This window comes from Pan troglodytes, chromosome 18, assembly GCF_028858775.2.
Source record: "Pan troglodytes isolate AG18354 chromosome 18, NHGRI_mPanTro3-v2.0_pri, whole genome shotgun sequence".
In the NCBI taxonomy this organism is placed as follows: Eukaryota; Metazoa; Chordata; class Mammalia; order Primates; family Hominidae; genus Pan; species Pan troglodytes.
Genome location: NC_072416.2, coordinates 25,093,248 through 25,118,244, shown reverse-complemented (window position 1 = coordinate 25,118,244; position 24,997 = coordinate 25,093,248). Strand labels below are relative to the sequence as shown.

General features: G+C 41.0%; 1 protein-coding gene across 1 annotated transcript in view; it reads right to left on the bottom strand.

Annotated features, from left to right (window-relative positions):
- The window catches only part of LOC107973150 (serine/threonine-protein kinase SMG1-like), a 75,145-nt gene that overhangs the window by 24,784 nt on the left and 25,364 nt on the right, over positions 1–24,997 (bottom strand). Inside the window, 13 exon segments of the mRNA XM_063796848.1 lie at positions 5,971–6,050; positions 6,780–6,939; positions 7,314–7,461; positions 8,437–8,546; positions 14,327–14,596; positions 15,318–15,416; positions 17,690–17,744; positions 17,746–17,906; positions 20,332–20,366; positions 20,369–20,504; positions 22,242–22,339; positions 23,263–23,335; positions 24,682–24,818. Of these exon segments, the coding sequence (XP_063652918.1) occupies positions 8,529–8,546; positions 14,327–14,596; positions 15,318–15,416; positions 17,690–17,744; positions 17,746–17,906; positions 20,332–20,366; positions 20,369–20,504; positions 22,242–22,339; positions 23,263–23,335; positions 24,682–24,818 (1,082 nt within the window). The 3' untranslated portion in view covers positions 5,971–6,050; positions 6,780–6,939; positions 7,314–7,461; positions 8,437–8,528.

Here is a 24,997-nt window from a genome sequence, read left to right as displayed (position 1 = left end):
CCATGTTGCTCACACAAAGCATGTTTGGTGGTCTCTTCACACAGACATGTGAGACAGGAGTTCGAGACCAGCCTGGCCAATCTGGTGAAACTCTGTCTCTACTAAAAATACAAAAATTAGCTGGGCATGGTGGCGGGCACCTGTAATCCCAGCTACTCGGGAAGCTGAGGCACAAAAATTGCTTGAACCCAGGAGGCAGAGTTTGCAGTGAGCCAAGATCACACTGTCAGGCCTCTGAGCCCAAGCCAAGCCATTGCATCCCCTGTGACTTGCACGTATACATCCAGATGGCCTGAAGTAACTGAAGATCCACACAAGAAGTAAAAATAGCCTTAACTGATGACATTCCACCATTGTGATTTGTTTCTGCCCCACCCTAACTGTTCAATGTACTTTGTAATCTCCCCCACCCTTAAGAAGGTACTTTGTAATCTCCCCAACCCTTAAGAAGGTTCTTTGTAATTCTCCCCACCTTCGAGAATGTACTTTGTGAGATCCACCCCTGCCCGCAAAACATGGCTCTTCACCCCCATCCCAAAACCTGTAAGAACTAATGATAATCCACCACCCTTTGCTGACTCTCTTTTTGGACTCAGCCCGCCTGCACCCAGGTGAAATAAACTGCCATGTTGCTCACACAAAGCCTGTTCGGTGGTCTCTTCACACGGACGCACATGAAACACACGACTGCACTTCAGGCTGGGTGACAGAGCTAGATTCCATCTCAAAAAAAATAAAAAGGAGTCACCTCCCCCGAGATGCCTCTGGACCACCCCATCTGAGCAGGCCACTCTTCCTTCTCTATCTTACCATCTTGTTTCTGTCCCAGTAGTTAGGGCTCGGGACCAGCCTGGACAACATAACGAGACCCAGTCTCTACTAAAACTCAAGAAAATTAGCCAGACGTGGTTGCATGTGCCTGTAGTCCCAGCACTTTGGGAGGCCAAGGTGGGTGGATCACCTGAGGTCAGGAGGTCGAGACCAGCCTGGCCAACATGGTGAAGTCTCGTCCCTACTAAAAATACAAAAATTAGCCAGGCACGGTGGCACACACCTGTAGTCCCAGCTACTTGGGAGGCTGAGGCAGGAGAATGGATTGAACCCAGGAGGCAGAAGCTGCAGTGAGCCGAGATCGCACCATTGCACTCCAGCCTGGGCAACAGAACAAGACTCTATCAAAAAAAAAAGAAAGAAAGAAAGAAAGAAAGAAGAAAAGAAAATTAGCCAGGTGTGGTTGCATGCACCTGTAGTCCCAGCACTTTGGGAGGCCAAGGCAGGAGGATCAATCAAGGCTAGGAGTTTGAGACTGCAGAAGGAAACCCTGTCTCTAAAAACAAGGTCCAGCTAAAATCAGGGTCCAGCTCCACCACAAGCGCAGCTCCAGGGGCTGTTGAGTTTTGCCTCTACCATTCCAAGTAGTCTCTGCTCCAGACCAAGTCCCACCATCTGGCAGTCATGTCAGTCCAACCACAGTCATATCAGGGCGCTTCCAGGTTCTTTCATTGAGTGCCCCTTGAGGAGGCTGGAGGAGAGGCCAATGACATTTGCACTTGAGACTCCAGAGTCTAGATTTATAACCACTATGTTACGGCTGCCAGTGTGGCTGCAAGGACACTTCTTTCATTCATTCATTTACAATAGATGTAGCATCTGCTGTGTGCCAGATGCCATTCTAGGTTCTAGGGAAACAAGGCAAAGCCCCTGTTTTCCAAGGCATCCACATTCTAGGAAAGACTGCTACCAGCCTGGCGTGGTGGCTCATGCCTGTAATCCCAGTACTTTGGGAGGCCGAGGTGGGCGGATCACTTGATGTCAGGAGTTCAAGACCAGCCAACATAGTGAAACCCCGTTTCTACTAAAAGTACAAAAATCAGCTGGGCATGGTGGCATGTGCCTGTAGTCCCAGCTACTCAGGAAGCTAAGGCAGGAGAATCGCTTGAACCTGGGAGGCAGAGGTTGTGGTGAGCCGAGATCATGCTACTGCACTCCAGCCTGGGCAACAGAGTGAGATTCCATCAAAAAATAATAATAATAATAAAATAAAGACTGCTACTAAACAATAAAATAACCAAACCAGATAGATGACTTCAGGTGGTGGTAAGAGCTTTGAAACAATAAGCAAGGTAACTAACTGGTCAGAGGAAGGGAGATGGGTGCATTCCCTCAGATAGACCGCCCCAGAGGTCTGCCTCTCTGACATGACATTTGAGCAGAGACCCAACAGGAAAAGGAAGAGACTGCTCTATGGCCAGGCACGGTGGCTCACACCTGTAATCCCAGCACTTTGGGAGGCCCAGGCGGGCGGATCACGAGGTCAGGAGATCGAGACCATCCTGGCTAAGACGGTGAAACCCTGTCTCTACTAAAAATACAAAAAAATTAGCCGGGCGTGGTGGCGGATGCCTGTAGTCCCAGCTACTCGGGAGGCTGAGGCAGGAGAATGGCATGAACCTGGGAGACGGAGCTTGCAGTGAGCCGAGATCGCGCCACTGCACTTCAGCCTGGGCGACAGAGTGAGACTCCATCTCAAAGAAAAAAAAAAAGAACCAAGAGGAGTCCAGGCGAAGAGAACAGCAGATGCAAAGGCCCTGTGGCAGAAACAATCTTGGTATGCTGGAGGAATAGGAAGGCAGCCAGTGCAGCTGGAGCAGGATAGGTTAAGAGAGGATCAAGGTGATGAGGGCCTGGAAAGGGGGGCTGGGGTCGAATCACCAGATCCTGTTGGTTGCAATGGAAGAGCCTGGAGTTTATACTCAGAGCAGTGAGAAGCCACTGGAAAGTTGTTTTTTTGTTTTTCTGTTTTTGAGACAGAGTCTAGCTCTGTCACCCAGGCAGACTGCAGTTGTGCAATCTCGGCTCACTGTAACCTCTGCCTCCCAGGTTCAAGCGATTCTCCTGCCTCAGGCTCCCCAGTAGCTGGGATTACAGGCACATGCCACCACACCCATCTAATTTTTTTTTCCTTTTTTTTTTTTTTTGAGACAGAATCTCTGTCACCCAGGCTGGAGTGCAGTGGCGCAATCTCAGCTCACTGCAACCTCCACCTCCCTGGTTCAAGCGATTCTCCTGCCTCAGCCTCCCGAGTAGCTGGGACTACAGGTGCATGCCACCATACCTGGTTAATTTGTGTTTTTAGTAGAGACAGGATTTCACCATGTTAGCCAGGATGGTCTCGATTTCCTGACCTCGTGATCTGCCCAACACGGCCTCCCAAAGTGCTGGGATTACAGGCACGAGCCACCGTGCCTGGCCAGCCACCGGACAGTTTTATGTAAGCAGGGGAGTGATCTGTTTTATCATTTAGAAGGATACACACCTCTTCTTCTTTTTTGAGAGACAGGGTCTAGTTCTGTCACCCAGGCTGGAGCCCAGTGACACAATCATAGCTTACTGTAACCTCAAACTCCTGGGCTCAAGTGATCCTCCTGCCTCAGCATCCCAAAGTGCTGGATTACAGGCATGAGTCACCATGCCTGGTCACACTTCTCATTCTTTAAACCAGACCTCATTTGTCCACCTCCCCCATCCCCCGCCCCACCCCACGGACTGTCCTATAATGCCCATACAACAGGTCACTGTTTAGAAAGTGCTACAAAGTTACAAACACAGTCCCTTCTGAGCCTCCCACCAATGTTGGTGGGTACAAGGTCAAAAAAAAAAAATCTCATCTATCTAAGGGGCATAGGAGACTTTTTAGTTAGAGGGCCCAATTATAGTCCTCCTGAAAAGATGCCAAAAGTCCCCTTAAACACTTAGCAAAGATTCAAGAAAGATGAATCTCACATTCTTTATATGGGAAATGAGGAACTTGACATCTTCAATATAATGGATTCCACTAAAATAAGATGACGATCAATAGGAACCAACTAAAAAAATACTTGACTAGCTGTTATTGAAAGGCTGAAATTCAGCTGACATAAGCAGTATTAATATTGAGCTAAAAAATAATTCGCATTGAATTCAGCCCAACTTTTGTTTACTGATTTAGGTCTCTTCTAAATTTTTTTTTTCTTCTGGACATTGGGAAAAATCCAATTTGAAGGCCTCAATGCCCAAATCTACACTCTTGTTTTATTCTATATCCTTGGTTTCTTTTTTTTTTTTTGAGATGGAGTCTCATTCTGTCGCCCAGGCTGGAGTGCAGTGGCGTGATCTTGACTCGATGCAAGATCTGCCTCCCGGGTTCATGCCATTCTCCTGCTGCAGCCTCCCGAGTAATTGGGACTACAGATGCCCGCCCCCACGCCCGGCTAATTTTTTTGTATTTTTAGTAGAGACGGGGTTTCTCCGTGTTATCCAGGATGGTCTCGATCTCCTGACCTCGTGATCCACCTGCCTCAGCATCTCAAAGTGCTGGGATTACAGGCGTTAGCCACCGTGTTCGGCCCACACCTAGGTGATTTTTAAAGTTCTTCTAGTAGAGAAAGGGTCTCGCTATGTCGGGTCGCCGTGTTTGATGTCAGTTTTCCCTGCCAGAATCTACAATCTCCTTGATCACCATTATATCCCAACGTAGAGCTCAGTACCTGGTACAAAGCACATTTGATCAATATTTGCTGAATAAAGAAATAAAAATGAAGAGGCACTCCAGCCTGGGCAACAGAGTGAGATGGTCTCAAAAAAACAAAAATAAAAACAAAAAACAACTGGAAAGGAGATGAGGGTACTTGTGAAGCCATATTATAGGACACGCTCTGTGCTAGGACTTTTATATACCTTGTCTCATCTCTTCATCTCATACAATCCTTACAAGTATCTCAAAAGTGGGGAAATCCCCATATAACTGAAGATGAAGGCAGTTCAGAAGTTCACTGATTTTCCCTAAGGTTCCTCAATTTGCAAACGTCAGGCCAATGATCCAACCCCAGGTATGTTTGGCAGTGAAGGACCAGTTGAGTCATAGCTGCAAGTAACCACCCTGCAGTGGTCCCTATCTTGGCCGTTAGCTTACATTGACATTTAACACTCAAATTTACTCAGTAACAGCAGCTATCATGTTTTCCACTAAAACTCCACAGCATTCTGGCAACTTTTCTATTCTAGAGCAATAAAGTAAATTGTTAGCATCCCTTTGACATATAAATATTTCTACAAATAGTAATTCTCTAGCCATTGATTTGGAGTATTTAAAACTCAACATTCATAGCACATTTTATGTGACAAAGAACTTATGTTCAGAACACAAAAATAAGTCTTACGTCTTCATTAAAAATGGGTGAAGAATTTGAACAAACATTTGCAAACTAAAATACAAATGAAATACACTCAACATCATTAATCATCAAGAAAATAAAATTATGAGATAATCACTAATAATCACTACATATGCACCACAGTGATTAAAATTTTTTTAAGTTAAGCCACGTGACCCAACAAGGTGCATTCACTCAAGAGAAACGCAAATATATGTCCACTCAAAGACTTGCACATGAATGTTGAGAGCAGGTTTATACTGAATAGCGCAATGTGAAAAAACCCCAAAATCTAGCAAAGGATGAAGGGAGAAATAAACTGTGGTATATACATACAATAGAACACTACTCAATAATAAAAAGGATTATATTCCTGATACATGCAATATGGGTGAACCTTAAAAATATCATGCTGAGCAAGAGAAGCCAAACACAAGAGAACATGTTGTTATGATTTCACGTACATGAAACTTTAGTAAAGACAAGTCTAATCCATAGTGACAGAAAGCAAATCAGTAACTGCTGACAGGGGCAAATGAGGAGATGATCCCAAGGGAACCTTCTGGGGTAAGACGCTGTTCTGTATCTCGATCCTATTGGTGGTCACACAAGTGAAGACATGTTAGAACTCATCAAACCATACACTTAGAATGTGTAATATAAACCTCAATAAAGCAAAATTAAAAAAAAAAACACCTTTAATTTTCTCTTACAAAAAAAAAAGGAAAACCACTTAACTTTAATTTTCTCCAACAACTGATTCTGGTACACAGTATACCTTAATGCCTGCATCCATGGCCTCACATCATGCTGTTTACATGAACGTAAAGCTTCGCCGAAGAGTGGAATAAGACAGTCCTGCCAGAGAAAAACCAAAATTACTCAACGTAAAACAGGCTGTTGATATGTTTGCAGATATATAGCAAGTCTTAAGTCCAAGACTGCAATATAGTTTGGCTACTTCAGATTGATTGCAGTAGTTTTATCTATTACACTATACCCTTACATCATTTATCTTCTACTCACAAGAGGCAAGCACACAGTAAGAGAAAGCCTTTTGTTTTGAAGGGAAATCTTCTTCAGAATATTAAGTCTCATTTATCAATATACTTAATAAAGCACATTACAAAAAAAAAGTCACAGCACATTTACTATAAAGCAGAATGCAGAAAAACATTACAACTAATGCTTTATTATGAAGTTCTCGAAGATCACCATTCATTCAGAAGCCCCCATCTCTGGTCGAACTTTACCCCATTTAGGATGAAGAGGAGAGATCTTTGTTTGCAGCAAATCTAAAATTTACGTAATCCGCCTAAAGGAACTGTCTTTACATACACCACCTCCCACCCCAAAAATAGAAGAAAAAACTGAGCAATTTGCCATCCTTGCGATTATCTCAGGTTCTTCCATCTGCCCCATGTACTTCCCAAATGAAAGACTGCCTGAAAACAGCATGTTAGATTTCTGGATTTACCAGCTTGCCCAACTACAAATCCTATTCCAAAAAACTCAAAAAATAAGGTCTTTGTTCTACACTAATGACCATTAATAGTCATAAGAGTGTGCTTGTAAAAATATACAGACCTCTGTTGAAAGTCTGTTAGAAACTGTGTTCTCCAAAGCAGATGAGCAATACAGCTGCAAGGTACTTAGAACTGGCAAAGACTGTGAAACTGTTAAAGTAGAAAGTCTCAGAGGTCCAATAGCGATGCGGGATGTTTGCTTCAAGTACTTTACCACATTTCTGAAACAAAATATTTACTGTCAATTAATAAAAATTACAATTCATAACCACTCAAAGAATAAAGCAATTGCTAAGATGCTATCAAACTGACATCCAAAGTTAGGGGGCAGTAAGAGGAGCAGCCTGCTCTATAATAAAATGATATTAGCAAGTCAAGACATTTGCTTTTGGGGATTTTCACATTTTATTTCATTTCAACCTCAGTTTTTGTTGGCAAGCAGCATTCATATATCATATGACTTCTACAACTAAAATGAAGCTATTAGCACTAGTATTTAGTAATCTAGTAACTCTCCTTCCAGCCCTCTTCACCCCATGTATGTTTATCACATGATATACACAATGTACATTTACCTCCGTAAGAGTAAACTTACTCAGTTATAGACTGCCACTTCTGATCTTGTTCTATCGGGTTTAAAGCAGTTGCCAAACAAACAGAACTTCTTAACAATGGAACTTCAATGGATTTCTGAGGTTCCCTTGGATCTGGACTTAACATGTTACGAAGCAGTTTTTTCATGTCTACAGAAGTTAAATGAAATGTCATTAAGTTAATGTGCTTTTATTATAAATTTTGATTTATGTTTGGCATTATTAAAAACTAATCACCAATGAACAGCTCCTTTAATATTTCAGGCAGTTAAACACTATAAGCATTACTGAGAGCTATATAAAAATCATACTTCATACAAAATTACTGTACCTCAGACCCCTAAAAAGCAGTTGCCTTCGAAGGCTCAAAAATCAGTAAGTCGAGGTCAGGCGTGGTGGCTCACACCTGTAATCCCAGCACTTTGGGAGGCCAAGGTGGGTGGATCACGAAGTCAGGAGTTCAAGACCAGCCTGGCCACGATGATGAAACCCCGTCTCTATGAAAAATACAAAAAATTAGCTGGGCACGGTGGCAGACACCTGTAATCCCAGCTACTCAGGAGGCTGAGGCAGGAGAATCGCTTGAACTCAGAGGGCGGAGGTTGCAGTGAGCCGAAATCGCACCACCGCACTCCAGCCTGGGCAACAGAGTGAGACTCTGTCTCAACAAGAAAGAAAATCGGTAAGTCAATCTACTATTTAAGGGGACAAATCTAGACCTGCATTAGCAAATCTTGCTCAATCCAGAATTCTCATTAAACTTTTTAATAACATTTTATAAAGTGTTCCATTTGTGATAAAGAACTTAATTAATGAGCCACATCAAGATGAAAATCAAGAAAAATATTTAGCTGAAACACTACTTTGTCCTTTGTCAAACAAAATGGCTAGATAAATCTCAAAGTATTAAGGTGGTCTTTTTTTTATTTGACTTAATTTTAAGTGCTTTTCATTTCCCAAATCAAACATAAATAGGGCAGCCCTAAATTTGTTGCTTCACATGGGATTCTGCCCCCCCAAAAATGTAAAATAACTTCCAGATTTTCCAGTAAAATATACTAAGCCAAACATTTTGAGCAACTTGTCCACTAAAATAACTTTAAAACTATTTTCTCAAATACCTACCTATTTTTTCTTTTGATCCTCCAGCAAGTAGATTGATATTTTCTCCTGGTAACAATTCTAATTGCTCGGTACATTCAACAAATTTTCCAGACTCAAAGCTGCTTAATGATCTGTAATTAAAATATTGGTTAGCTTGTATTCCTATGCAGCCTGTGGAACCATTAAAAAAAACAAACAAAAACAGAACAAATCCTAGGAAGACAGCAAAGTACACAGCATTTTTCTGAAAAAATTCCTTCCACGAGGATGCCATTATTTTGGTTTTTATGTGGAAGATGTGACTACCACTTAATTAGTACTCAAATTGGAGTGGCAAACCAGAAAGTCACAGCTACAGACTTTCGGTGGAGCTGACTCGCCCCTGTATCTCCTTCCTGTTTTCATGTGTTGCAGCCTGTTCTCTTCAGAGCCTAACACACTGACAGTAGACCTCTGCAGGACAACTTTGACATCCAGTTCTCTCCAAGCTGCCAGTGAGCTCCCTGTGCAGCCTCACTCCTCACCTACAGCATGAGCCCTTGCAGCTCTCCCAGCATCACAATCTTGTATCTCAGTCCTGGCTTCTTTCACTGCTGGCATCCCTCCGTCTCTCCCTTTTTCACCTACTTTTCTTTTTTCAAAGAATTCTTCCTTTTCATCTGCTTATATGAAAAATAATGACACCTCTGAAATTCTTTCCTGTAGTCCTGCAGCATCAATGCCAGGAAGACAGGCCTCATCCTTCCAGCTTCTATGCTGCTCCTTTCAGATCCCTTACCCTGTCCCCATTTTCATGACACGGGCTCTCCAGCCAGGAAGAAGACACTGTTTCTTACTCTCTCTCTTTTCCATCTTTGTCTGTCCCTCTTGCTGTGTAACTTCCCTTATAACTCAGCCTGAGGCCAGTGCTAGAAAGGCACATCACCTGACTTATTCTGTGCCTGATTCTACCTAGATCAGTGCAACCACTGGCTTCTCGGGGGACCCTTGAGTACCGGGCGCTGATGAACTGCTGCCAACACAGTCATCATTTCTGCCATTAAAAGGTCCTAAGCTCTCTCCAGTGGCAGGTTCCCCAAGTCCCCACTATGCTCTATAATGCCCTATGCTTTCAGCTAATGACTCAGTCCTCAGAAAAAAACAAACAAACAAAAAAACACAGGTTTTAATTTCCTCTACCCCTACCCCCAATCCACCATACACTGCCGAAATTCTGTCTATACCAACTTTGACTGCTTTCCTTGAGGCAGAGAAAAGGTGAGGGCCAGTTAATCTATCAGTGTTCTTTCTCCTGTTTCTTCAACCTCTGCTTTCTAGTGGCTCCTTCCCCTTGGCCAAAAGAACATAATCTCTCCAACTTTTAAAATAAACACTTCATATTTCCCTCCAGCAACAGCTTCCTATCCTCGACTTCAAGAAAAACTCACTGACCAAATAACTTACCTCAAGCTTTTCATTTTCAAATGTCTCTACCACTCAATAGTATTCAATCTAGCTTCTTCTGTCTCTCTACAAAACTCTTTTTCCTTATAATCCCTAGAGCATCTGACAAGGCTGACTACTCCCATCTGGATGTCCTGTATCTAGGGCACTTCCCTTCTCAATGTCCCTGTATTTTTTTGAATGGCTTCCTCTTCTATCCTTTCACAAAAATGTTAAACTAGGATTCTGACCCAGGCCTTCCTTCCTCTTCATTCACTATTCTCCAGAGGCTTCTCTCTGGTTTGGTTGCTTACAAAGGCTCTAGAGTATAGAGACTGAAAAGGAAAGAGGGCCTTTTCTGTGTACTAACCATCTGCAAATCTCTCAAGCTTAGACTTTCTCCTTAGTTCCAAATCCAATTCTTAACAGCTTACCCAACAATCTCATCTGCACATTTCATTAGAAATCTTAAAACATGGCTTGTTCTCTGTGTGCTCCTACTCCAGTTAATAGCATTGTTTCTCTTCCCTCTACCATTGCCCCCATAAATTAATGGTCTCCATGCTTCCATACTTGCCCCCCATCTCCAGTCTCTTCACCATAGCAGAATGAACCACCAAGTCAGATCACAACACATCTCTGTTCAAATCCCACCTGAAATTTTCAGTCTTACTAGAATAACAGCCAAAGTTCTTTTCTCAGTTCCCAGCTACTTCTCTGCCCTTATATCCTACTGTTTAAGGCGCTCCTAAACACACAGGCCTCCCAGCTATTTCCAGAACACTCCAAGTCCACCATTCTCACATCAGGTCTAGGCCCAAAGGGCATCCTGATGGGCATGTCTTAACCTTGTGTCTTCCCTCCAAAGAAGGTCAGCTTTACCTAACTGCTTTCCTTATGGCACAGAAAAGGTGAGTGAGGTCCAATTAATCCTTCTATCAATAATCTTTATCTAATCTTTGCTTTAAAAGGTTGGAATAGCGCCCACATCTGATCATGTACAAAAAGTGGGAGATAGCGCCCACATCTGATCATGTACAAAACAAAGTAAGTTTATGGCTTCTCCAAAATAAGCACAAGCATACAGAGTTTATCCTTCAAAACAGGGGTATTTGGACATTTTTAAATTAAAATTACAGATTGGAAGGGATCTAGTACACTACACCTGGGACAAATACTTTTTTGTGAAGTCAGTAAAGCCGTTGCGTGCAATATAGCATCTCTATGCAATGCAGCAACTCCTCGTCTATCGCTACAGTAAGAAAACAGCCACAGGTCAGGTGTTGTGGCTCACACCTGTAATCCTAGCACTTTGGGAGGCTAAGGTGGGCAGATCACTTGAGCCCAGGAGTTTGAAACCAGCCTGGGCAACACAGCGGGACCCCATCTCTACTAAAATTACAAAAATTAGCTGGGCATGGTGGCGCACACTTGTAATCCCAGCTACTCGGGAGGCTGAGGCAGGAGAATCCCTTGAACCTGGGAGGCAGAGGTTGCAGTGACCCAAGATCATACCAATGCACTCCAGCCTAGATGACAAAGTTAAGACTCTCTCTCTCAAAACAAAACAAAACACCAGCCACACACAAAACACAGGAATGAGAGTACCTGTGTTCCAAGAAAACTTTCTTGAGTCGGAGTCTCTCGCTCTGTTGCCCAGGCTGGAGTGCAATGGGGCGATCTCAGCTCACTGCAACCTCTACCTCCGGGGTTCAAGCAATTCTCCCTGCCTCAGTCTCCCAAGTAGCTGAGATTACAGGTGCCCATCACCACGCCCTGCTAACTTTTGTATTTTTTTAGTAGAGATAGGGTTTCACCATGTTGGCCAGGCTGGTCTTGAACTCCTGAGCTTGGGTGATCTGCCTGTCTCAGTCTCCCGAGGGATTACAGGCGTGAACCACTGCACCCAGCCCAACGAGAACTTTCTTTACAAAAACAGGCACTAGTGTTGTGATGGTTGTACACTTCTGTGAATATACTAAAAATCAGTGAAGTATACACTTAAAATAACAGACAAAAAACAGGTGGTGGGCTGTATTTGGCCCACAGACCATAGTTTGCTGATCTCTGGTCTAAACAGAGCCCTTTGTATGTGCCTTTTGTGGAAGTAGACTGTATTTCCTCAATTTTCCATATACTGCAAATGGCAAGGAGCCCTGTTCAATAAGGAAACAAAGGCACACCCTGCCACCCTACACCTTTTCCATCCATCTTTTTCCTTTACACTGCCAAGACACTCCATTCCACCTGACTGCCCCATCCCCACCCACTTTCTCCTTATTTCTAGAGTACAGGACATAAACATCTTTGAATCTGTAAATAATGTGAATAATTTTCCTCAAAAATCAAGCTTTCATGTTTGAAGAAGAGTTTATTGTGACTTCAAACATAAGCTGTAACTGGTAATAAGTGAAGCAGCTATGGAATTATACAAGGCAATCCAATCAAACAACACGGAGCACATTGAAGCGCAAACATCAAATTTTACCTTCTTCCTCCTAAAAACTTTATTCCCTAATTACATCCATTTCTTTCTTTCTTTCTTTTTTCTTTTGAGACAGAGTCTGGTTCTCTAGCCCAGGCTGGAGTGCGGTGGTGTGATCTCAGCTCACTGCAACCTCCACTTCCTGGGTTCAAGCAATTCTCCTACCTCAGCCTCCAAAGTAGCTAGGATTACAGGTGTGCACCACCACCCCTGGCTAATTTTTCTATTTTTAGTAGAGGCGAGCTTTCACCATGTTGGCCAGGCTGGTCTCAAACTCCTGACCACAAGTGATCAGCCTGACTTGGCCTCCCAGAGTGCTGGGTTTACAGGTGTCAGCAACCGTGCCCAGCCTACACCTATTATTTTCTATTAAAAATAATTTTTTTCAACTCTGTGTGGTCCAATAGGAAGAAGAAATACACAAACCATAAACAATAAATACAAATCAAGAGCAGGGCCATGTCGAATTACTTAAAAAAAAACACACACGGGCTGGGCGCGGTGGCTCATGCCTGTAATTCCAGCACTTTGGGAGGCTGAGGCGGGTGGATCACCTGAGGTCAGGAGTTTGAGACCAGCCTGACCAACATGGTGAAACCAAGTCTCTACTAAAAATACAAAAATTAGCCCGTCGTAGTGGCAGGTGTCTGTAATCTTAGCTACTCGGGAGGCTGAGGCAGGAGAATTGCTGGAACCCGGGAGGCAGAGGTGGCAGTGAGCCGAGATTGCACCACTGCACTCCAGCCCAGTTGACAACAGCATGACTCTGTCTCCACAAAAAAAAAAAAAAAGCCCCCCCCACCACCACCAAAAGAAAGACTACAGATTGAGTTATTCCTTATTCAAAATGCTGGGGACCAGAAGTGTTTCAGACTTTGTATATGTTTGGATTTGAGAATACTTGCATATATATAAAATGAGATATGTGGGGGATGGGACCCAAGTCTAAAGACGAAATTCACTTATGTTTCATAGACACCTTCTATTCATAGCCTGAGGGTCATTTAATGCAATATTTTAAATAATTTTGTGCATACAACAGTTTGGACTCATCACATGAGGTCGGGTGTGGGATTTTCCACTTGGGGCATCATACTGGTGCTCAAAAAGTTTCAAATTTTGGAGCATTTTAGATTTAGGATTTTCAGATTAGGGATGCTCACCAGTAAGTGGTATGAAAATATTCCAAACTCCGGCTGGGCATGGTGCTGCCCACCTGTAATCCCAGCATTTTGGGAGGCCAAGGCAGGTGGATCACCTGAGGTCAGGAGTACACAACCAGCCTGGCTAACATGGTGAAAACCCATCTCTACTAAATACAAACAAATTAGCCAGGCGTGGTGGCGCATGCCTGTAATCCGAGCTACTTGGGAGGCTGAAACAGGAGAATCGCTTGTACCCGGGAGGCGGAGGTTGCAGCGAGCCAAGATCGCGCCATTGCACTCCAGCCTGGGCAACAAGAGTAAAACACTATCTCCAAAAAAAAAAAAGTATTCCAAAATCCAAAATCGAAAACACTTCCAGTCCCAAGTATTTCAGATAAGGAATATTCAACCTGTATGAATGTTCCTAGGGAAAAAGAGACAGCCAAAATATAAGACCATGTATAAGAACTAACTTCAGTAGACAGAAAGAAAAAAGTACCAGGCGAAGAAGAAAGAGACCGCATTTTACAACAACTATACAAATTTGAGCTGTAAGAAACACTGACATTTTCTGTAAGCATGCTAGAGCAAATAGGAGAAATTCATAAGACATTTTCTAGAAAATAAAACTAATATAAAAAAACTTACCAAGATTTGTCAAGGAAAAAGAAGAAAAGTTAAATATAATGGCAAGAAAACATTCCTACCCATTTTATTTACCCAGGCATGTCTTAAATATGGCTGTTTGTTACATACAGTGATTCTGCAGACATGTTGACATGACAGTGAAATACATAAATATGTAATGAGAAAAGGCTTAACTGTGGATAAAACAAAGTCATTACAATTAAAGACTCACCCCTATTAGTGAGTTTTTGGCATTTCCAATTATAGTCAGGGCACTGAGGTCAAATTTAACTACAAATTTTGCATTGTCTACATTGAACACATGATTCTTAAAAGCCTCATGTTTTATTTCAGAACAGGCCTCACGAAGTTGCAGACTGTGCAGGAGGTTGTTTAGGGCACAAGTCATTTCTCCCAATATTAACTTATAGGCAGTCTCCAAAACAGGAATATTCTTCAAGCTGAGCATTGCTTGATAAACAGCACGGGCTACAGCAACAACCTGAAAAACAAAAAATTCAAGGAAGTGATAAATGGAAAATAAATCGTCTAAAATTATATGGAAAATAAATCACTATCTGTATTAGTGCTGATGATACAAATAAATTTAAGATCGATCAATTCACTGTCCGTAGCACTTAATATTTTAATTTTTTAAAAGCCAATCAGAAAACTGACACAGATCAGTATGCTATTTCAAATCTATTAAGTTTTATCACAAATAAAGAGTACTATAAATGAAAACTGTCAATAGGAAATTTCCAAAATGGCCGTTTGTTTTTTTTTTTTTTAAATAATCAACATCAAAAGACATATGCAAACAGCAGTTTAAGACTGGGTTTCTTAAATCTACCAGGAAAGTCTGTGGTGGATTTGACTAGGGGGTGGTTGAAAAGCCAGTCATTTTTGTTTACCAAATATACAGTACTTCTTAATTTATAACTTTATAAATGTGTCAACTTGTTTTACCCTTATGAAAATTTAATAAATTTAATAACAGCAAAAGATGCATAGTCTGAAAAGAGTATCTGGCACACCATTCATGAAAGTATTCAGTATGATTATCAAGAAATATAAATTTAAAAGAACAAATACAGTCACTATATTCTAAATCAAACATTTCACATTTCACTCTATTTCACTTATATAGCCTGGTAAGCAACATTAGGTCCAACTCTTCAGTGACTCAAGTTGTCAAAATTCATTATCAGTGTATTACTTACCTCTTTTTCTTTATGATAACGCAAGAATAGTAGTTTAGATGATGGTATAAACAGTTTTTCTACAAATGATGGCAGTTTCGTATTTATCTGTTCAACAATCTAAAAGAATAAAATTTTTTAAAAATGAGCTTCTCAAATTACAAAAAGACATGGAGAAACCTTAAAGGCACACTGGTAACTGAAAGAAGCCAATTGAAAAGGCTACATACTATATGACTCCAACTACATGGCATTCTGGAAAAGGCAAAACGATGGAGACAGTAAAAAGATCAGGGGTTGCCATGGGCTTAAGATGGGGGGAGGGAGGAGTGGGGAGAGGGAAGGAGGAAGGAGTGGGTAGAACATAAAAGATTTTTAGGGAAGTGAAACTATCCTGTATGATACTGGTAATAGGGGAAACATGTCATTACACATGTTAAAGTCCATAGAATACATAACACAAAGTAAACTATAAAATTAGTTAATAATAATATATCAATATTCACTCCTTTGTAATAAATGTACCACACTAACACAATATGTTAATGAGGGGGAAACTGTTGGGATGAAGAAGGTATATGGGAACTCATTGTTTTCTGCTCAATTTTCTGTATATCTAAAAAAGAAAGTCTTTTAATTTAGAAAAATATATCTAAGCTATATTTTAAGGCCTTAATACTGTGACATTAAAGTGTTTAGACACCTAAATAGGACACACGTATTTTACAGTTATCATGGGCATTTTTTCACATTAGCAAAGAGAGGTGTAATTCCGGCAGAAATGCTCAGCAGAATGTCATCTAGAATTTGCTTTAAAATAATCCAGTTGGAGACGAAAAGATAGCAAAGAGGCCTAGATGAAACCAGATGGGCCATTTGTTTCTAATTATAGAAGCTGAGTGTTAAATATGTACAAATTTATTATACTATGCTCCCTATTTTTATGTGCTTCAGAATGTCCATAATAAAAGTGGGGGGAGGATATTTATGGTTAAGAAATTAAAGGAGGCCGGCCGGGTGCGGTGGCTCACGCCTGTAATCCCAGCACTTTGGGAGGCCAAGGCAGGCAGATCACGAGGTCAGGAGATCGAGACCATCCTGGCTAACACGGTGAAACCCCGTCTCTACTAAAAATACAATTGTGCCACTGCACTCCAGCCTGGGCAAAAGAGCGAGACTCCGTCTCAACAAAAAAAAAAAAAAAAAAAATTAAAGGAGGCCAGGCATGATTGCTCACACCTGTAATCCCAGCACTTTGGGAGGGCAAGGCAGGAGGATTACTTGAGACCAAGAATTTAAGGCCAGCCTAGACAATGTAGCGAGACCCCTTCTCTCCAAAAAATATAAAGGTTAGCCAGGCATGGTGGCATGCATCTGTAGTCCCAGATAGTCGGGAGGCTGAGTGAGTGGGAGGATCACTTGAGCCCAGGAGTTTGAGGCTGCAGTGAGCTCTGATTGTACCGCTGCACTCCAGCCAGGGGAATACAGCAAGATCCTGTGACCAAAAAAAAAAGAAACAAAAGAAAAGAAAAAAAGAAAGAATCTGGTGCGTAGAGCAATGTTTCCTCAGAAAAAACGAGTAAAGCTACACTGAGACTAGCTATCAACCACTAAAAATAGAGGCCTGGCAGAGTGGCTCATGCCTATAATCCCAGTACTTTGGGAGGCCAAGGCAGGTGGATTGCTTGAGCCCAAGAATTCAAGACCAGCCTGGGCAACATGGCAAAACTCCGTCTCTACAAAATAATATAAAAAATTAGCCAGGTGTGGTGGTGCACGCCTGTAGTCCTAGCTACCTGGGGGGCTGAGGTGGGAGGATCACCTGAACCCAAGAGGTCAAGGCTACAGTGAGCCGAAATCATGCCACTGCACTTCATCCTGTGCAACGAAGTGAGACCCTGTCTCAAAAAAAAAATTGCATTAAAAAATAAAAGTAAATAGACACTAAAATGAAAGCATAGATTATAAGACTGATGAATGTACTCTAAAAAAATTATATAATTAAGCAAAGCCCTTATTTTTTTTTCTTTTTTGGAGACAGGGCCTTTTTTGTCACCTTGGCTGAGTGCAGTGGCACAATCAGAGCTCACTTCAACCTCAAGTTCCTGGGCTTAATCGATCCTCCTCCCTCAGCCTCCCGAGTAGCTAGGACTGCAGGTGCACACCACTACACCAAGCTAATTTTTGACTTTTTGTACAGATGGGGTCTCACTACATTGCCCAAGCTGTGCCAGAATTCCTGGATGCAAGCAATCCTTCTGCTTTGGCCTCCCAAAGCGCTGGGATTGCAAGCATGAGCCACCATACCCAGACAAAGTCCTTCATTTCTTACATATCTATTTAAGGGCCTGAATAAACCAACACATTAAAAAGGAAAAGAATAATTCACATACCAGCGTGAGTAAATTCAAGACTGAGATGATATAATCGGTACCACAAGTCTGGCAATTCTCCTAATCCATATGTAATGACCATGTCACAATGTATAGTCATGCTAGGATCCAAGCTGCTGAGCAAAACACCAACACACTCATTAGCAGCTGTCAACACAGCCTCAGAAAAAAACACCTGGTTTGCAGCCATCACACATCTCATTACTCTGTACAGAACCTGTAAATGGGGAAAACCAGCAGCTTTTTTAAAAAATTCACGTGCTTCCACAAAGCAAGAAAATACTTTTTATTTAATGCAATTTCAACTGAAAATTAACTGCTTGCCTTGCCAGCAGTCTCTTAATATTCTAGTTCTCAGTAGCTGAATAATAATGATGCCTTTACTACAATATGTAAACATGATCTTGGCTAAAAAATCCTAAAGTGCTACTATGACAGGAAATGGAATCTGCCATCCTCTATTTCCCACATACCCAACTTCGTTTCTCCCAATGTCACTAAATGGCTGAAGCTCAGAATCTTTATCATGAAATACACCACGACAGTAATGGTATTGACAGCATGGGAATAGCCTGCCCACACATACTACAAGCTAGCTCTTGGGCTTTTGGGAGTCAATCTTTCAAAACTGAACATACGAGTCACTTTAAGCTTATTAAAGTTTCTATCTACTGATGGTCTCTTTTGAAAGATAAGCACTCTCATGCTTACCACATAATATCTTCAACAATCATATTATCTCCAATACACACACAAACAAAATCCCCCACTTCACTATAATGGCCAATTGTGTACTAAATTTCTAATAAAATAGGGGAGAAAACAGAGCAAATGTTAAAAAATATTTCTCTAATATTTAACAACCAATACATACAGGATTTTATTTAGTCTACCCATAGTTTTCATTAAAAGTATCCTTGGAGGTTGGGCATAGTGACTGACATCTATCATCCTAGCACTTTGAGAGGATTAGCTGGAAGGTTCTCTTGAGTCCAGGAGTTTGAGACCAGCCATGGCAACATAACAACACCTCATCTCTACCAAATTTGTTTTTAAATTAGTTAGGCGTGATGGCTCACACCAGTAGTCCCACCAACTACTTGAGAGGCTGAGGTGGGAGGATCACTTAAGCCTGGGAGGTCAAGGCTGCAGTGAGCCAAGATCGTGCCACTGCACTCCAGCCTGGGCAACAGAGACCATGTCTCCAAAAAAAAAAAAAAGAGTGGTGGGGGAGAGGGCGGAGGGGGAAGCATTCTTGGCCATGCATGCACAGTGGCTCATGTCTATAATCCCAACACTTTGGGAGGCTGAGGTGGGAAGACTGCTTGAGGCCAAAAGTTCAAGACCAGCCTGGGAAACACTGAGACCCCATCTCTATGAAAATAAAAAATTAGCAGGAGCTATGCTGGGAGGATCACTTGAGCCCAAGAGATAGAGGCTGCACTGAGTCATAATGGCACCACCCCACTTTAAAAAGAAAAAAAAAAAAAAAAGCTGGGTATGGTGACACCCGCTTGTAGGGCTGAGTGAGGTGGGAAGTTCACCTGGGCCCAAGAGTTCAAGACTACAGTGAGCTATGATTGCACTACTACACTCCAGCCTGGGTGACAGAGTGAGGTTCCAGCTCCAAAAATAAAAAAAATTAAAACCCCACCATTCTACCATTCTCAAAGGCCTAAAAGATCCTCATAAATCAATATACACCTATCCTATAAATTATGTCCCTTTTATTTTATGTCTGAATTAACGGCTTTTTATTTCAACTCTGTACAGTCTTCAAACAACCACCTTTTAGACATTAAAAATGAAGCAAAGATATTAAACCATTTTGAAACCATATTGGTTTAAAATACCGATATGCTGGTTTCATTTATCTTTCAGTTCTGACATTTCTGCTCAAGCACACAACTTACTATATAATCAATATCCTATTTTATTTAGCAACATGCTCAGCAAAAGTATATGCTCCTAAAAGCGAGTTTTATCCTGACGGTAAAATTTTCATCAGTTAGATTAAATTTTTTATGACTGTATCACACATGCTTCTTTCTCCTTATTCAAAGCAGAGTACAATGCCTGGGGTTCATTTCTTGTGTCTTTTCCACTGAACCCTCATTGGATGTGCTATATACAGTGCAGCTAATGTCTGAGGCTGCTGAAGTGTGGCAATCTAGCTACCTCATTTTTAATTTGTTTAGGTTCTTTGATATCAGGCTATCAAAGAATATAAAGATACACAAGTTTTCATATGAGTTCCATCTTATGCTCAGAGAAGATTACTTTCTGAGGCTTCTCCTATAGTGTGCTATTCGTAATATGTTGAAAAACTAAAAGGAAACCCAATAATTTAAAAGTAAAATTATAAGAAATATTATTTAAAAATGAAAGAATAAGATTTAAAAATTCAGAGTGGCCTTTTGTCATGGGAGGGTAGGGGAGTTGGATGAAAGGAGGATGAGATATAACAGGATTCCCTGCTTTTCTGGTTATTTAAGAAAGCAGTCAGACAATATATACATACATACATACATACATGCTAAACAAATGAAGGATTAATAACAGTTCACCTGGTAAAGAGAAGCATTTACAATGTAAAACAATTTTATTTTTGAATGACACTTCAAATGCCCAAAAGCACTTACATCTGTTACGTATGCCTCAGTAATTGGAGGGCCCGAATTGGGCTGAGGCGTTCCCCAATGCTCCTCACCACAGTACTAAATACCCGGAGAAGCGCAGCCAGCTTTGGTAATGACACTGATGGAGGAGGGACGTCTTCATCCACTGATTCCCCAGAGGCCACATGGCTGAGGTCCTACATGTGAATTCACAGCATTCTTAATAAGTAGTACATTGTTTAAAAAAAAAAAAAAAACAAAAACAAAAAAACTCTAAAATATTTCAATCAATTCATTTTAGAATAGATTTTTAGGCTTTTAGAAAGAGAACTGTGGCCCATGAGAATATTCATGACTCTGAATATAAAAATGGGTTTTACCTAATTATTTCAAAAAGCCAACATTAAACCCAATAGACAACAAATTAAGGAAATAATCTCTTAAATCAACTCAGAAAGCTGTTGGGGAAAAATAAATTCTAGCACATATGCTCTAGTTATATGTAGGTATAAATGAAGACGGAAGCTTCTGCCACTCCTGAATTCGTTTTTGGCTAAAAATCTCATTCTAGGTATTCTTTGAGCCACTCAGCTCAACAGTAAGTCCTCCAAACCAAGAGCATGCACATGAAGAGCAAAGGGAGATTACAAGACCTGGTCTACAGATGTGTAACTGAAGAAGTACGATATATGAAAAGGACAAGATTCGCAAAAACTAGGATACTAGAACCAATGTATACATCTACCTAAAATTAAGCACCAAAATAACAGAAGAGAATGAGATCTTAAGGATAACAAGGGGAAGCATCTCTACAAACTAGAATGTGTGGCTTATGAGAGGTAGATCAGCTTTAAACGTGGGCTGTGAAAAAAGACATTCTAGGTGTGGGGGCAAAGAAAAAACAACGCAGAAGCAAAACATTTCCTTGCTTTTCTAGGAAAGAGTAAACACATCAGTACAGCTAAAGGTACTGAATTCCTGTTGACTACAAGCAGCAAAGATGAAAAAAACAAGATGAGGCCAAAATCTTTATGGGAGCCTTGACTGGTTGATCTGAATAGGGGAGAAACACAAAGAGATTCAGATAAGAGATGGCACAGAGTTAAGCCATGACGGTGGGGCCAGAAAAGCCAAGTACCAGTAACAGAGGCTTCAGCAGCGCTCTTAAAGCTCCTATGCTATATTCGTACAGCCACAAAAGCTGGCTGAAGCCAAGGCTTGTCCTCCAAAGTACGATTCAAGATCTCCTGTACATATGTAAGAGGAAAATCTTTAGGAGCTTTTGGTGTTTTGTGTTTTTTTATAACACAACATCAATTTGCTTTAAGACTCTGAAGACTGGGAACAAAAAATAAAAATAAATAACAAAATATGTCTTTAGAAAAATACCAGCTACCGAGAGTATGTAAAGCTTTGCGAAATACGAAGCTTGCAACGTTTCTTTTAGTCTCTCCAGTAATTCTCCTGGTAACTTAAACACATCTGAAATAAATGTTTAAAATACTGACTGGGCACGGGGGCTCATGCCTATAATCCCAGCACTTTGGGAGGCCGACGCGGCTGGATCACCAGTGGTCAGGAGTTTGAGACCAGCCTGGCCAACATGGTGAAACCCCGTCTCTACTAAAAATACAAAAATTAGCTGGGCGTAGTGGCGGGCACCTGTAATTCCAGCTACTCAGGAGGCTGAGGCAGGAGAATCATCTGAACCCAGGAGGTGGAGGTTGCAGTGAGCTGAGATCGTGCCATTGCACTCCAGCCTGAGTGACAGAGCGAGACTCCGTCTCAAAAAAAAATTTTTTTTCAAAATATTGCAATGGGCTTGTAATTTCTGCTTAAATGTCAGGAGGTCTGAGCCATTTTAAAATAAATCTAGCACAATTTAAGATTTTTTCTTAACCAAAATTTTAAGAAACAGCTTTCTATATACTCACCTCAGCATATGCTTCCATGTCTTCTAGAAACTGACCAACAAGAGGCGTAGAAAATGCAAGATCAGCTACCCAAAATGGCTCCAAACTCTGCAACCACCCTTGGAATCGCATAAGAAATTCTGAAAGGGTAGGGGGGAGAAAAAACACCAAAAAATCCAAATTAAAAAAATATAAGAGGCTTCTTTCAAAAAGTATCTGGTTTTCAAGCAGCATACCCTAAAACATGTCCTTATATCATAAAATTAAGACTGCTAAACATACTGATCACGATTAACCAATACCTCTTTAATTAATACCTCTTTAATTTCTGCAGAAATTAACAGGTAAATGTTATTTCCTTACTTTTTCAGTAAATTTCATATCTATATTGTCACTACACATGACTTAAGACTAAAATGCCACAATCTACCATTGGCCTGGCTAATCCCAGGGCCACATCTAACCATTAAAGGTGTATACTCATCTCCTCAGTGAAAATGAAACAGACCACTATCACCTGAATATCTTATTTTCAAAAGTTTATTACACCAAGTAAGTTACGAGAAACTATGACACTTGAAACAAGCTGAAATGTGCAAATGAGCCACGCTAGTCATTCACTTAACTCCAAAAAAATAGGAAACAAAACCATTTCTCATTTATGACAATTCTCCAAATTAACCCTATATTTCCTTTTTTAAAAAAATAACCAGAAAAACAATAAAATGTGACAAATAACTTGGATCTTCCATTGTCCACTTCAGGGTATTGCCACTGCAATATATTCTTACCATATACTTTCCTACCAGTACAAACTACAAATAACTTGGGGAAGTCCTGTCTGTACTTACTCTACCCACCTACTAGCAATTTCCTCTGAAAATATATATTTAGCTAACAAGTCATGTTCATTTACAATAAAACATTTCTCTGAATTAGTTTTCTTGCATTATTCAAGAAATGGCATTGATAGATGGTCACTGGGGGACCACTGCTCCTCCCCGACAGTATTTAAATAACTGGTATAGGCTGCAAGACTTACCAGATACCTGCTGCGTGAGCGAAGGTTTCTGAGTATGATCTCTATGCCATCCAACTAATATACCAACTGTATCCTTGATGGAAACAAAGAGAGAGGGGGCCAATCATTTTAAGATATTACTGCCATTCACCTGCGGACCATTTCACAGCAAAAGATCCTAAAAGGAGCATCTATGTTCTACCTACTTGACATTCAACAGTACTTTATAATTATAATTATAATTCAACAGTACTTTACTTTCTTTATTATTCCCACTCACCAATGAGCATGTATCAGGAATGTCATGTTTCCTTTCAGCCTATGAAAGAAATTCACCCACTGGAAACATAGAGCTGTGATCATCAACAAAAAAATAAACTCAAAAAGCTTGTTTCATTTACTTTGAAATCCATTTGAAAAATTGACTGACGGATGGAGGGATAGATGGAGAGATATGTGACAAGGCAGTATTTAGGGTAAAATGTTAACGACAAAAATTAGATGACGGGTTTAACAGATTCAATGTCAAATTCTTTCAACTTGCTATATATTTGAAACTACTCATAATAAAATTTGGAAGGAGGAGAAACTTGCTTTGATCCAAGTGTCATCTGCCTCACTAGACCATTTTCATTAATTTTCTCCTGCTCATTGTCAAGTTCTTTTTTTTTTTTAAGATGGAGTTTCACTCTTTTCGCCCAGGCTGGAGTGCAATGGCGTGATCTCAGCTCACTGCAACCTCCGTCTCCTGGGTTCAAGCGATTCTCCTGCCACAGCCTCCCATGTAGCTGGAATTACGGTCATGTGCCACCACGCCCAGCTAATTTTGTATTTTTAGTAGAGATGGGGCTTCACTATGTTGGGCAGGCTGGTATCGAACTCCTGAACTCAGGTGATCCGCCCACCTTGGCCTCCCAAAATGCTGGCATTACATGCATGAGCCACCACACCTGGCCCATATCAAGTTCTTAATTGGTGTAAAGAAACTGAAGAAAAAAATTTAACCCTTCCTATACTTTGTTACATTTCTGTTGTTGTTTTAAGAGACAAGGACTCCCTCTGTCGCCCAGGTTGACATGCAGAGGTGTGATCATATCTCACTGCAACCCTGAATTCCTGGGCTCAAGTGATTCTTCCACCTCAGCCAGGTGTAGTGGCACATGCCTGAAGTCCCAGCTACTCAGGAGGCCACAGCGGGAGGATAGCTTGAATCCAGGAGTTTGAGACTGCAGTGAGCTATGATTGTGCCACTGCACTCCAGCCTGGGCGACAGAGCAAGATCTTGTCTTTAAGAAGAAAAAGAAATTACATATTAGAGAGCATTAAGTTCTTGATCATCATAATACAGACTTTCCCCATTCTTAAACTACTCAAGGTAGCATTACCTAGTTTATTATGGAAACACAAAAATCCTCATATTTCCAAACATACTATACTTACCAGCTTATTTTCTGGTTGCTGAATAAATTCTTTCAACTGCTTTACAGTAGCCAATCTTCGGTCTCGGTCGTTTTCCCGGGTGATCCTCCGAAGAAGATTTGACAGTCGAGACTCATCACAATAAGACATCGATCTCTCTGTGAATATATAAACGTTTTGTTGTCCACTGAGTATACATAAGCAAAGGAATTTTTAAATTTCAAAATAATTTTTAAATTTTTAAAATTAAAAATTATTTAAATAATAATTAAATTATTATGGTGGCTCATGCCTGTAATCCCAGTACTTTGGAAGGCGGGTAGATCACATGAGTTCA